General features: G+C 38.0%; 1 protein-coding gene across 4 annotated transcripts in view; it reads left to right on the top strand.

Annotated features, from left to right (window-relative positions):
- Positions 1 to 14,910, top strand: part of lrmda (leucine rich melanocyte differentiation associated) — a 376,471-nt gene that overhangs the window by 12,000 nt on the left and 349,561 nt on the right. For 3 of the 4 annotated variants that reach the window (XM_051125727.1, XM_051125730.1, XM_051125731.1), the window contains exons 1-2: positions 226 to 356; positions 3,231 to 3,331. In XM_051125727.1, the coding sequence (XP_050981684.1) occupies positions 315 to 356; positions 3,231 to 3,331 (143 nt within the window). In that variant the 5' untranslated portion in view covers positions 226 to 314. Of the gene's footprint in view, positions 1 to 225; positions 357 to 3,230; positions 3,332 to 14,910 lie in introns of those variants that run through there. The other variant, XM_051125729.1, reaches the window with a different exon arrangement.

The raw sequence follows: 14,910 nt of genomic DNA, 5'->3' as shown, positions 1-14,910 counted from the left end.
AATTAAAACTTTTAGTTTTTCAAACGAAAGCTGTCTATATTGCTAGCAGTGCTACTCACTCTTATTTTTATGGTAAGATCCTCGGGAAGACGTTATGACCAGCTGAATCAGATTTGAGCAATTGAACAGTGGCGCGTGCTTCCGTCCTAGATCAGCTGACACAAGCACGCGGAAGAAGTAAAGCTTCATTCTGAGCGTAGTTTAAAAGTTTATTTTGAAAACATAAAGAACACGTTTCACACGTATGAGAAGAAAAACGTTTGTGGTGGTCCTGGTTTGATTCTTCTTTGCTTCAGAATTGTCATTTGAGTACAATGGCATACAACGAGTCAGAGGTTGTTGTGAATGGAAGTCAGGTAAGTGAAATACTGCAAACACGTTGTCCTGTGACCTGTATTACGTATTCAACCAGGAGACGCCAAACGCCCCAAAGTGTGCGTTTGTTTGTTTTTTGTCGTCATTCATTGCCATGTAGATAAAAACAAAGGATATATTTATACAGGTATACTTTCTGTTTTGCGAGATGTCTGTATAGTCAAGAATATTATTACAAACATTTATCATAAACTGCTTAAATAGTTGTTAACTAACATAATAACAGTGGTTTCATTCACACTATAGCTGTATATATTAGCCGTCACGTTTATGGACCGCTTTATAACAAACATCTTTAATCTCCATCACTATGGTGTTTAAGTCTGTTTCTTAAAAGATTAACAATTAAAGGGAACCCTGGATGTTAAGACTAGTATGGCGTAATATAACAATTATTGCTACTGAAATATGTAGTAGAAAACCCATGAAATATTTACGTTAATGTAAAAATCCACATTGTTTTATACATATTTTGTATTATGGGGGCGCCATTATTTCGATGACCTGAAATGGTTGCTCTCGGTGAGGTAACTTACTGTCGCTACCTCTTACTATTTTTGCTAAAACACAACTCAAAATAAATTACTGATACGATGCTACATTGTGTGGCTTTCGGTTGAAATTTCCAGTTCATGGGCAACAAGAGATACAATGTTACTCTATACTGCTTTTCCTAGGGATAGGAAGATGTGAAAAGAATTTGGACGAATAAAACTTCTTAAAGACCCACTTTAACTCTGATGCCTTTGAGGCTTTTAGTAGACTACAGCTACTGAAAGAGCTTACAAATGGCAGAGACAAGAAAGGCTAGATGCCATCCTGGCAGGATGTAAACATGCCTACGCTCGTCATGATGCCGCAGCAGCTACTGAAGAAGTTTCACTGGATATCTGGGGGCGTTTAGACTCCTTGTGGGGAAAATCGATGATAGCGCATTTGGTTTAAGTCTATGCTTATATCCATCGCTACTTGTAAGGTCTTTCAGTAGCTGTGGTCATCATATCAGTATTTTATGTTTATAGCAACAGGTAGTTCCAGTAGCTCACCAAGTGCAACCATTTAACATCGTCCAAATAATGGCCTCCCCCATAGTTCAAAATATGTATAAAACAGAGTTTTGCAATTATGATTTTCAATTACGAATTTCAGTAAGAGACATAATTTACATTATATTAAGCGATACAAGTCTTAAAGGGGTCATCGGATGCAAAGTTCACTTTTACATGTTGTTTGAACATTAATGTGTGTTGGCAGTGTATGTACCTATAATGATAAAAATCCATGCAGTTGTTTTTAATTAATCTGTAAAAATAATATCCTCTTTTTCAAATCGAGCCATTCTCAGATGCCTGTCGGAAGGCATAGTTGATTGACATGAGCGTCTTACCTCAGATCATCTGTAACAGTCCGACCTCCATTGTTTTGACACTGAAGCAGGGATGCAAGTTAGACAAAAATATCCCAGATTGAGCGATTGAGGTGTTGTGTTGCTGGATGTAATAATGAATATAGTGATCGTCATTTACTCCCGACATCTGAGCCACTGAAGATGCAGTGGATTACATTTGTTTGTGAAGGGAATGCACCTCCTGATCTACATAAATGTGTCTATATTTGTGCAAATCATTCGTGATCCAGCTTCACCTACAGCAGAAGTGAGTATAAGGGTTTTTTTATGAATCTTTACAATTGCCTTTCCTAATAACGTGCTAGTGTAGGGATGGGCGATATACCGGTAAAATTTTTCCCCGTGATGAGAATTAGTCTTCCCGCGATAATAACGATAACATCTAGTAGCAAGTGTGCGATGCAGTTTTGCATGTGTATGAGCCTGTTTACAAACCTGTTGTCCAACAAAGATATCATTTACTGGCATGTTTTTTCTCCAAATTAACTTCATAACATAGATGAGTGTTTGAAATAATCTTTTGTGATCAGCTGTGGTTTCATATTACAGAATAAAGCTGAAATCATAGCATTGCATTATAAATTTGTAATCCTTATAAAAATACCCAAGATTGCTTGAAGAACACAGACAAACCATATATTGTAGCAATTGTATGTTTATTGTCTTCAAGTGTCCTCAGTTGAAATTTCTCTACCTTTTGTTCAGATAAAGCGATAACTGGATTAGAGATTCCTGAAGCATCGTCAGTACTACTACTTCTACTGTAAAGCATATGTGGAGTTTCTGCACAAAGGTGCCCTCCAGCTTCCAAATCAGAAAGAGCTTTATTGGCCAAGTGTGTTTTACACACAAGGAATTCGTCTTAATGTTAGGAGTTTCCAGTACAGAAAGTACAAACAATTTGATTCACATTCCAGTGAATTAAACAGTCATTACATTACGTGTGTACTCAGTAATGCTCACAACACCCTATTTTTGGTAAAAAATAGGAAAGATAATACTTTTCTCTAAAGAAACAGGATTTCCCTGAATTATCGTCATTGATATTGTTGTCGCAGTAAATACCAGAAATTATCGTGATCCATTTTTAAGCCCATATCGCGCATCCCTACTAGTTAGCAAGTTTAGCGGCTAGAGTAAACAGGCTCGTTACTCCACAGAGAGAAGAGAGGGCTCATTAATGAGCAGAGCTCATTAACATTTAAAGCAGCCTCGACCAGAACAGGATGATTTTTGCAGAGCTGATTTTGGCAAGGTTAAAAGGGTGTTGTTTTACACAACCATTGAGAATTTTTAACCAAAGTGTATTATAGCCTTTTCATTAATACCCTAAAGAATCATATCAACTTGTGGAAGATGGGCATCCGATGACCCCTTTAATACCAGGGGGATCCCTTTAAAATAACAACTGTGTAATAAAACTGATATCTCTTCCGGTCTGTTGCAGGTCTCCTGCATTGGACATGATTGGGAAGACATTCCAGATTTTCTTGGGGAAAAATATGGAGAAGTGGCAAGAAGATTAGATCTCAGCTTCAACCAACTGAGGTAAGTTACTGTTTGTGTCTGAGTGTAACTCTTAACAGGCTGTGATAATAGGAGGTGCCGTGATGATGGGAAACAGTGATGACAAGCATGGTTCCTATTACGCACATATTGGATTCCCATATGGATCTGAGGAGGAAGAGACATCATTTTTTCCAAAGAGATAGAATCATCATTATAGGTGGGTTTGCACTTACATCACGGCTTGGTAAGTTACCCAGATGTGCGACCATTTTGGAAATACAGCATTGATTGCATGGTCAATGTATTACTGAATACGTTGTTCTGCTCATTTATAGTGTCTAAACCACAGACAAAACATGTGGAAGTTGCTAAGTCATATAGAGAAGGACTTAGTAAGCAGGAAAGGGTGCAATATTTTGACAAACTAAAGTTAATAGGTGGCAAAGATACTTACGAGCAGTATTAATTAGGATATAAGTCTAATATTTCACCTACCTGACCAGAAATGATGAGAACAAACATGAATGTTGTCAAGATTCTTGTCCTTGAATCCTGGTTCAGTTTGGCCAACATAAACTCCTTTTGTTCCTCAGACAGTTTTTTGCACTCTTCTTCTTGATTTGTAGAACGTTTGGCAGTCTGTAGTACTCCAAATGTTTTTCCCGATCCGACCAATTAGTACAGCCCAAAACATGACATTAACTGACCATTTTCAGTAGGAATAATCAGGAAAATTTGCATGTCCCGTTCGGTTCAGTGGCGTTGTTTACATTCAGTGCCGCCACTATGGCCGATTGATGATGTGATGCGAAAGTTCACTTCTGTTTGGCACTTTAAAATGTTGCTTGACTGCAGATGCTGGAAATGCACATTAAGGAATTCTTGTCATATTTGGCTGTTAAATATGTAATATTAGGCCTGAATTGGTTGAGAAAGTCCTTGTGAAGTAGTCTAGAACATTGTCATAAATGACAGGATCCCAACCGCACACAACATCTCTGACTCGATCTACCTGTCGCGCATAGAGTCACACCTCTGCATTAAGTGCAATTTAATACATGCATTATGTGCATTACGTCGTCAGCCGTGTCATTGAGACATCAGAGAACGGCGGGTACAGTAGCGGCGTGCCATGCTGTGGCCAGATAAAAAGCCTGATCAATAAATGTGACATGTTAATGCTGAGCAAATAGAATAAAAGATTCCTTTGACAGGACATGAAGAAGCACCTTGTGGCAGCTGGGGAGGGGGATGCCATTTCAGCAGCAGGACTAGCAAAGCTGATCTGACAACTAAAAGAGAGGAGATGATGGTTATAAGGTGCCTTTGTTTCAGACTTCTTTTCTTGACCTGTCAGGCCTTGAAGGACTCTGAATGGGCCTCTTTTTGTCATGTGAAAATTGTCGTCTTGAGGCAGTTATCTGTGCTGAAAATGTGGATTCTTCCATTTAATTGATTCGCTTTGCACTGGAGTCTGTCACATTAATAATTGCCAAATCCTGTGCTGCTTCAATGTGTCGCACATAAATGTACGCTTATCGGCGCATTAATATTCCTAATGAGCATTTGTGACTGGCGACCTGGTATTGGATAAAAACGGTAGTGCCCAGAATTGTCGATACTTTTTCATCATAAATGTAATTTGGTCAGCTGTCATGTGCATAAATTCCATAAAGTGCTATACAGACAGATGTCTGATTAGGAATGTCTGATTATGATTATCAGTACATCTACATCATGTATTCACAAAGTTAGTGGTTTGTCTTGATGTTTGTTCTTTAATGCAATGCTCTTTATTGCATCAGTTTCTTGCGTAATCTTTCCTAATAGTTTCAGCATACACATAGTAGTGTAATATGCAGCATTGCTACAGATAGAAACGCTTGCACTGTGGTTTATTGCCTTTGCTGAGCCATTATGCTATCATCAAATCATTCATAGCTTTTTATGTATAAGATAATTACCAGAATAGTTGGGAGCATCGATAGGCTATTAATGGCAATGCTTCTAGAACAATGTCGTGTTCATTGTCTTTCCATTAAAACACTGCAGGATTTACATTACTGGCGTAGTGACGTGCACACAGAAGAGTGAGGTTTGCCGCTTATGTTTTGGAGTAACCCCAGTCTTGTTCACTCAAAATCAAACTGCTAATAAAGATGATTTTTGCCAACAAGACTTGTCAGCAGAAAGCTTCGCTCTTTGACATCTGTATGTGTATATCAAACGCAGAGTGCCAAAGCCGACGCTGGAATCATTTTCTTTTTTACCACATCACAGAGCCTTTGAGCAGAACAGAAGGTTCTGTGACTGGTCATATGCTTTGTTGGGGTTAGGGTTGCATTCAGTGTGAAATTTAATTTATAAAGAGGCATGTGATCAGAATAAAGTGAGGATGTGGCCTACAGTCAGGATTTCACTGCTTCTTCTGCCATGTTCACACAAAGACCCCACAGTAAGAAGTTAATAGACAGACATCCTGCCCTCTAGCATGAGGACTTAAATATGTGAACATGACAAAGTGATGGAAAGGTTCCTTTGTTGTCCTCAGGGCTGCCACAAGACAATTTGGGTCATCCAGAGATGAGCATTTATACTGGATGCATCACGGTAGTTGACTAGTCATCTCGATTGACTAATTTTAGATACTTAGATTTTATTTCATTTGCTTATTTAGTGACAGTTCATAAGGTAAATCCCTCTGGGATTGCATCTTTTAAAGGGATACCTTACTCAAAAAATAAAAATTATGTCATCAATTGCTCAACATTTATTTATTTATTTTTTTCTGCAGAATTAAAAGAATATATTTTTCAGTGGTTTCCAGTGTTCTTCATATAATCTTTTATGTGTTATAGAAGATTTTTAAAAATCATATGAAGTCAAATGAATGGCGGGTTGCATTTATGAATGTGGTATCCCTTTATTTCTTCCCTTTTAAATCACTGCTGCTACAGACATACATTTGTAGACTAAAATCTTTGCCCATTGTGTTGCCATGAATATGGCTTTGTACCGTTTGTAAAGGGAAAAACTTTAAAATCTACATCTTAAAACATCTGCATCCTGTTCCTTCTGCATCCTGCTTCTTTCTGTCCATTAATTTAGGAAGATTTGTCCTATGTGAACATTTCTCCCTTAGAAATGTCTGTGACTGAGTAGAGGGAAACCTAAAACAAACCTTATTTACTGCTCTTTTTAATAGGACAGTTCACTACCACTCAAAAGTTTGGGATCAGTAAGCTTTGTAATGTTTTTGTTACTTATGCTCTGCTTAAGTCTCAAGACTGCATTTATTTGATCAAAAATACAGAAAAAAACAATAATACTGCAAAATGTTATTACAATATAAAATAATGTTTTTTATTTTAATATGCTTTAAGATATAATTTATTCCTGTGATGCAAAGCTGAATTATCATCAGCTGTTACTCCAGTCTTAAGTGTCACATGATTCTTTAGAAATCATTTTAATATGCCGATTTATTATTAGAATTATCCATGTTGGAAACAGTTGTGCTGCCAAATATTTTTTTGGAACCTCTGATTCTTTTTTTTTTTTTTTTTGATGAATAACAAGTTAAAAAGAACAGCATTTATTCAAAATATAAATCTTTTCTAACAATGTAAACAATGTAAATATGCTATCACTTTTTATTAATTGTACACATCCTTGGTGAATAAAAGTATTAATTTCTTTCAAAAAAGAAAGAATAAAAATATACTGACCCCAAACTTTTGAAAGCTAATTTATATTGTTATAAATTAAATATTTTAAATAAATGCTGTTCTTTTTAACTTTTTATTCATTAAAGAATCCGGGAAAAAAGTACCACAGGTTCCAAAAAATATTAGGCAACACAACTGTTTCCAGAACTGATAATAAATCAGTATATTAGAATGATTTCTGAAGGAGCATGTGACACTGAATACTGGAGTAATGATGCTGAAAAATTCAGCTTAGATCACAGAAATAAATTTGATTTTTAATGTATAATAAAATAGAAGAAAGTTGTTTTACATAATATATTATAATATTTCAAAATGTAACTTTTTGATTTTAACATTTTCTGTATTTTTGATCAATGCGTTTATTATTTAATATATTATTTATTTATTTAATATATTTTTTTTAGATATTATTTATTAAAAAAAAAAAAAATAAATAAATATATATATATATATATATATATATATATATATATATATATATATATATAAAAAAATTTTTTTTAAGTAATTATATTATTTATATGTTATTTATTTAATAAATATATTAAATAAATATATAAAATGACAATTTAAACTCTATTGTGTTCTCCAGGGAAAGAAATGTGATGTGTAGAGTTTTGGAATGACCTGATAATGATTAAAATTAGATTTGTGTGAACTATTTGTGAATTAGATTTGTGTGAACTAGCCACGCTAGTTAATTTTAAAAACGTAATTCAAAATTAAGAAAAGAAAAAAAGAAAATGCATCTACCAAATCTCAGACTGCTGAATTTAATGAAAATGATTATGAATGTTTTGTTGTATGTTATGGATATTATATCACGATATCTTAAGTGCTGCCTGTGAAGATCAGTTAATAGAGTCAAAAGTTCAGTCATGATTTTTTTGAGCTCTTATTTTGAGAACTCTTGAAATGGAAGTTAGATGTTCAGTAAGAAGACATAGTCATCACAGTGATGCACCACAGTCCAAAACCACTGTGTGCACACACAGGCAATGTTACCTGATGTGAGAGGTGTCAGAGAGAATCTCTGCGAACACGCATGTGAAATCACATTCAGTTTATCAGACCTTTCAGAAGGTGCCTTTTGTGTGGTTTTAATGTTAAGTCGGTATGAAGGTGAAACGGTACCTTTCTCAAGACTAGCCATGAAAAGGTATTAGATCATAGACAGGAGGAGTAATCCCAGGTCGGGGATTGCTGTCAAAGTGTCCCCTCCAGTGTCCTAGACAAGCGTGGCTTTGTGCAGAGTGGATGGTGAAAGCAAAGGGAATGTTATTGTCTTGTCTGGTCCTGTCCAGATGAGGAGTAAACATGATGGCCCTCAGTCATGCAGAGGAACGAAGCGGCTGTGAATTCCTCCCTCCGGTGTCACTTTCTGCCTACGAGGTCCGACAGTCTGTCTGTCATCTTATTCGGCTTATTACGCCACCTTACGTATGAGCCAATAGCCAAATCAAGGAGAATATATTTCAAAGAGAAACTGTTATAAGTTGTATAAAGCTTGAATGTAACAGCCAAACATCCAACAGAATTTAAAATGATGCTCCTAACTGCACAGCTGGACTCTGGTTCACTCGAAATTTGAGATGCATAAGAGTTACTGCATTAAAAACCGGCACTCACCTGCGTATATGTCTTGAAGGCAAATCAAATATGCTAACTTGCATTTTCAAATGGAGCTGCTTTAAATGTAGACAGCCTGTCACAATGAGACGCGTAGTCTGATGAAAATGGAACAAAGAAGACAAAGTACGGTGGCTGGGTACACCGAGAAATGAAATATAACCTTGTATGGACTGTCAGCAATGTCGTTTTATATTCATATCTAAAGCACATTATAGTATTACACTCCAGCTCATGCTTCACTCATCTGTCTCTCTTCATTCGTCACGGGCGAGACTTTGTCTTTCAAGCCCCCGCGCGCCAACACCAGAAGGCTCCTGTTAATTGACAAATGAGAGCCTGCGACATGAAGTGCTCCCTCAACATCAGAGCAAGGTGGAGTCTCCTTTTTGATGGGGCTATTATTGGCATAAGCCAGTAAAACGCATCGCTCTTCGGCGAAATGAGAAGTGACAACGGTAGAAGGGCCTGTCATTGTCTTCCGGGTGTGTTCAATCTGCGGCGGTGCCAGTATGTAGATAAAATGTCAGTTAAGAGTACGGGGGAGAAACTGTCGAAATGAAGTCGTCAAATCACTTAGCCCGCAGAGGGTATGGAAATTGATGCTTTTGTGGAAATGAGAATTTTCCATATCTGATCTATCAGGCTTATTTAGCGCTAATATTTGGGAACGGCCCGGCCTGTTTGGCTTGCATTAGAAGAGGATGCTGCGTTCCTTTAGCCCTGTCTCGTTTGTTAGACGCGCGCAAGTGGCAGAAATGGAATTTATGCATTTTCATTCGCCGTGCCGCTCTTATAAATCAACTATGAAGCAATAAAATCTCATTTAATTTCTCCGAGCAAATTTGTACCTCTGCGATTGCTTCGAGAGAGGATGAGCTGACAGGCAAAATTGGGAGAATACAGAGAAACCATTTTGGATGCATTATAGTTGACATGTTTGTTGGTTGCCGCTTTGCTAATGGATAATTTGAATAAGTTTAGCGTGCCGTGGTTGCGCGTCTTTGTTCCACAGCGAAGGTATGACCCAGTTATGCTAAAGGGAAATTATTTTAAGGTCAAAGCAAACATGACTTTAAACGAAAGAGAGCATTTCTTCTTAACCAAAGAATGGCGTGAGACCGAAATCGCTGTATTTGTGCTTGGGCCTGATCTGTAAGCTGCATCGTTATGATTTATGCATTGCTTATCTGTTAGTCATCAAGTATGTTTACATAAACTTTAAAAGTTTAAGTTTAGTCAGACTAAAGCAGTAATTTGTCTTTTTAATATGTCACATACTGAAAAGTCAGATAATTGTGGACTTAGATGATTGTGGTTCAGCTTCAACCATCATGTTTACACACATTTACACGCATTTAATCCTCTGGTTGTTTGTTACCCATGTCATGTGTCCATTCTCACATGCTATTTACTCTGTTCAGCTATTTTTCTGTTTTACAGCAACAGGAAGGGATCCCCACTCTTCTTGCATTGCTATTTCCAGCCGTTTCTAATGCAGATGGCCTTGACTTGAGCAGCCACACATCCTTGTCTCTTTTGCATGGCAGTTTTTCCTGCTCTTTGCATAAACAGAGCTGTACTTAATTGCCCCGGAGAAGAATAAAATCCAGTTGATGTGCAGTATCTCCGCGGCCGCCAAAACAGGCACCGTCTTCTGTCCGGCCAACGAGAGGGGAACATCATCAAGTCCTACCAAATTAGTTTTGAAATGTTCTTGCGGGCAAATCGTGCTTTCTGTATTTCGCTAAGATGACAATCTTGTATCTGATAAAAAACATTTTTCTTCCACATGTTGCTGCCAAACCGCAGCAATATGGTATTCGTTTAGAGGTCTGTCCTTCTGTCCCGTCTGGATGGCAAAAGTTAAAGCGCAGGTATGAACGCACAGACTGACGCTAGTGTTTTGGACTTGAACCGCAGGCTTAAGGAGTCACTAAATACGAAAAGCTTTCAAGATGCTTTCTGGTACATGTTGTTATAACAAGATGTCTCTAAATCTCATTTCTGATTCAACTTTCCAGGAACGTTCCGTGTTGAGTGGTGGAAAGGTCTCCGCTTTGTCAAAAGATCACTAATCACCCTGTGTTTATCTCAAAAACCACCTAGATTGTAAATGTCAGTTCTGACTGCTGACTTGTGTACTTTGGTTTTGAAATAATGCTCTCAAGACTGCAGCTCTGACATCTCAAATAAATGAATGGCTTCATTGTTGCAGATGTTTATTCCGGGAAAAAAAAACTCCAGTTAAGGACGAAATGATTTTGCGTGGTTTTCCAATATCATCTTCACCTATCGGAAATGCCAATAAATGTCCTGCAGCCCGATGCCAGAAAGTCTTTCTGTCGCGGCGTAATCGCAGTTCCGCTGTTACGGTGCGACAAAAGAGGCCTGATGGCAAAAGAATTATCTTTAAATCATTATCAGCTTTTCCGTCGGCCGAATATCTGTTCGGACGCGCCGCACGGCGCATCTCAAACCGTCGGCCTTGAATGGAAGCGGACGTCTTTATGTTCTCTTTTTGTTCAAATTAAATATATATTGGGCACGGGCGTCTCTCTCTCTATAACTGCATCCCTGTTTTATTGTATACCCGAAGACGGATGGTGTGCCTGTGACATAGTGATTTACAGGCCCTCAGTTTTCTGTGGCAGGGCTTTAGAGAGGATAGCTGACATCCAGCCAGCACTTTGGAGGGGTAGAATAAAAGCTGACGTTTTATTGGCTTTAAGGAAGAGAGAATAGGAAGGCCGGTCACACAGGGGAGAATAATAGTTTCTGTACTTTATTTTTCTCAGGCCCTGCCAGCTGTCACGGAGCCCCCCAAAAAACGGAGGGGAAATTTATAGGGTATTATTTAGAGACATGTCAGCGGTAATGACTACAGCTATGATTTCAATTATCACCCACTAAATGTAGCTTAATTCACTGTGTTGGTGAACCTAATGAGTGAGCCTGACATCATTTTTCAAAAACTCGATACCGTGCTATTTTAATATTTTATGTTGACCGTTGGTTTAATTTTCCTCCCTCACGTTTGGCATCGAGGAAGGCTCGGTCCCTCATGGGCTGTTGTACCGTCAGCGTTATGTAGTTCAAAGTCTTCCCAGGGATATATTTTTCCATTGACAGAAATCCAATTAGTTTTAGTACACAGTCTGGCTGAATAAAAAGGCTCTTAAAATCTACAATATGTTTCCTTAGCGCTTTAGCAGAGCACAAACCCGGTGATGGATTTTTATAGCCTGACCTGATGGGGCCCTGCATGGCAGACATGCCTGACTCCCTTCCTCTGTTTTGACATGTTTAGAAACAAACGAGTTCGACATCATTCTCTCCTCGCTTTGGAAAGCGCTCCGTCGATAGTAGGCTCTCGTTCGCATTGATTGATTATCGCAAAACTTAATCCACGAGCGGCTTTAACATCATGCTAATGAAGAAGGATGTTTAATTCATCGCTGGTGTGTTTGGTAAAACGGCATTTTCGCCTCGCTGATGCATGGCCGACCTGCGACCGGAGCGCTGGAGCACGAGCGGCGGCTGGCATCTGGGCTGCTGGTACGATGTGGGTGCGGAGCTACAGGCCTGACGTTAAATCTGTGTTAGTCCATGGTTCGCTGCCAGTTTACGTCCTTTATCACGCAAAGCCATCTCGCTGATTAATGATGTAAGCAACTCGCAGGCATGGAACTTATTAGTGCTTTGAAGCAAAAAAGAGCCTGCCATACTTTAACTTCCCCCTGGACGTTTCCCAAAGGGAAAAAAAAGGAGGTTAGCAGTTTGGAAACGGAACAAAGGATTCCCCCTCGGTACTATCCTCTCTTGCTCCATGACACTTTGTCTCCCACAGTGTCTCCTAGCGAGCCGGTTCTGAAAAGCGAAGACAGATACGCTGGCTTTATCTTGCCAAGATTTGAAAAGAAGATTGTAGCGCCTTCTTATGTTTTGAAGTTTAGGGGCAGTTCCTCAACCGGGCGCTGTGATAAATGTTAACGCTGTGTGAATTTGTCCAGCCACCATAAAACACACTATGAACCCTGTCATTAGGAATTTACTTCTCCGAGCGCTCGTCGTTATTAGAAAATATTTGCCGTAACAGTTTGTGGATAGTTGCTGCCCAGAATAATAAGTCAGCCTCAGTGTTATGATTTCTGTTAAACAGTGGTGTGCCACCTGGAGAGTGATGAACTAGAGGGTACTATCCAAATCGCTTGCTTTGCAAACGTGTACCATCCCAGCTTTTTTTTTTTTTCTTTTTTCTTTTGGCCAGCATACCAAAACCATACAGGGGTTTAAACAGCTGCTGCAGATTTTGAACACAGCTGCAACACATTTCCCCCGCACATTTCAGAGCCGCTTACAGCTTTTCACAGCTAAAGCACGTAACAGCTATGTGCGTCCTTAAAGAACATTGTATGGAAAATAAGGCGTCTTTATCCGAGAGCATTTTTAATAATGGGTGTATTGTATGGGGCTTTTTTTTTTTTTTTTTTTTTAAGCAGCTCACATTGTAATATTATTCTTTTTTTTTTTAGTAAGTTATTGACAGCCTCAGCAATTAATCAGAGCTGAATGTTGAATGAATTAAACATTAAGTTTTATTGCACATACTCTGGAAAGTGTTTTTTTTTTTTTTTTTTTGCACTGAACTAAAACCTGAAACTAATTAGTTTGGTATTGTTATTAGTTAGTTTGTTTGTATTTATTTATTTTAACAGTGCAGTGAAAAAAAATCAACATTGAATTTCATATCTAAATTGACGAATTTTGTTTAAATTACTTGTGTGTAATCCCAAATATGTTTATTTTAAACGATGTATTTGTTTATCTAAAATTCATTCGGCATGCTGTGACATTATTGCATATCATACATTGAGACATGCAAAATGCTAAGATTTATTGTCACTATATTATGTCTGTGGCAGTTTGATAAATCTGTAGTATAATTGAAATCAGCCATAATCCTTGTAGCATACCCACTGCAACATAACGGCAATGATTTAATTTTTCATTGGCCAACAAATACAAACATATGGCACTAAACTGTATTGACCATGAACATGAATTGTGCAATGAAACCTGGAAGAGTGCAATGTTTAGCTCAAAATGCTGAATTACAATGATTACAATTACAATGTTAACCATAGTTCATGAACTGTGTTAGGCTGGATTAACAATACTACTACTAGTACTGATACTAATACTAATACTACTACTACTACTACTAATAAAAAAATATATATTTTTTTGAGTTTACAGCATTTTACCTGTATACAAGTATGAAAAAATAAATAATTTTTACCTGTATATAAATATAAATAAACTAAAGTAAATTTATTTATTTATTTATTTGACAGTTTACTGCTTTTTACCAATATACCACATACTGGTCGTAAAAAATGTCACGTCAAACACCTACAGGTAAACAGGCGTTGTTTACATCTCAGGCAGGAGTCTGCTATTATCTGGATATTTGGTGATTTACAGCATTTTCCCCCTCGAGTCTAAGACTGCTTTGGTCTTGAGGAAAGAGTTGTGTTTTTGTGTCTGGGTCTGTTGGTCTTCAGAGTCCGTTACAGAACTGAGAGCATGAGGCATCAAAATGCCCCAACATTGGAAGAGAGGGAGGAGGTGGGATATCCTCATGAGCCTCCTTTCTCAGACAGACAGCCTAGACTGCCCCTACACCGGCAGTACGCGTCTGATCTGAGGAGAGTTTGCGTCAATAAGATAAAGGGGTTCAGGTGAAATCCCTTTACCGGACCTTCTGCAAGAGCCCTCGCTGGCACTGAAGGGAAGGAAAGGATTTCATAGACCTATGACGTGGACCGTCTGTTCCTGTTAGCTCTTTCTTGGTTTAGAGAGAATTGGATATTCATAGAATCTGCCTACTAGCCTACGTAGTCAGCTTCCAAATTATCATGTGACTTCATGAGTGACCTGTTTGTGTTTTTGCACCACAAGAAATGTGTTCCGCACATGAGTTTTGATTCACAAATAAGTTTGGTGTAAGCATATTGATAAGCTGAATGCACAACAAAGAGCACTGTTTTTTTAACTAATACTTTGCAGTTTAAAAATGTATTTGTAGTTGACGCTTCTTGTCCACCATCTTTTTTTACTTTCACTGTTTACATTCTGTGGTTGCATTGTCTGTAAAGGATACAAGCAATGCAAGCACATTTGGCTAACGTGAGGTATATCAAGAAGCAACATAAGCAGATAATAATTTAAAGAAACTTCTTGAATCTAGTCCCT

This window comes from Labeo rohita, chromosome 13, assembly GCF_022985175.1.
Source record: "Labeo rohita strain BAU-BD-2019 chromosome 13, IGBB_LRoh.1.0, whole genome shotgun sequence".
In the NCBI taxonomy this organism is placed as follows: Eukaryota; Metazoa; Chordata; class Actinopteri; order Cypriniformes; family Cyprinidae; genus Labeo; species Labeo rohita.
The sequence above is the reverse complement of the archived record's forward strand: the minus strand, read 5'-3'. Positions and strand labels throughout refer to the sequence as shown.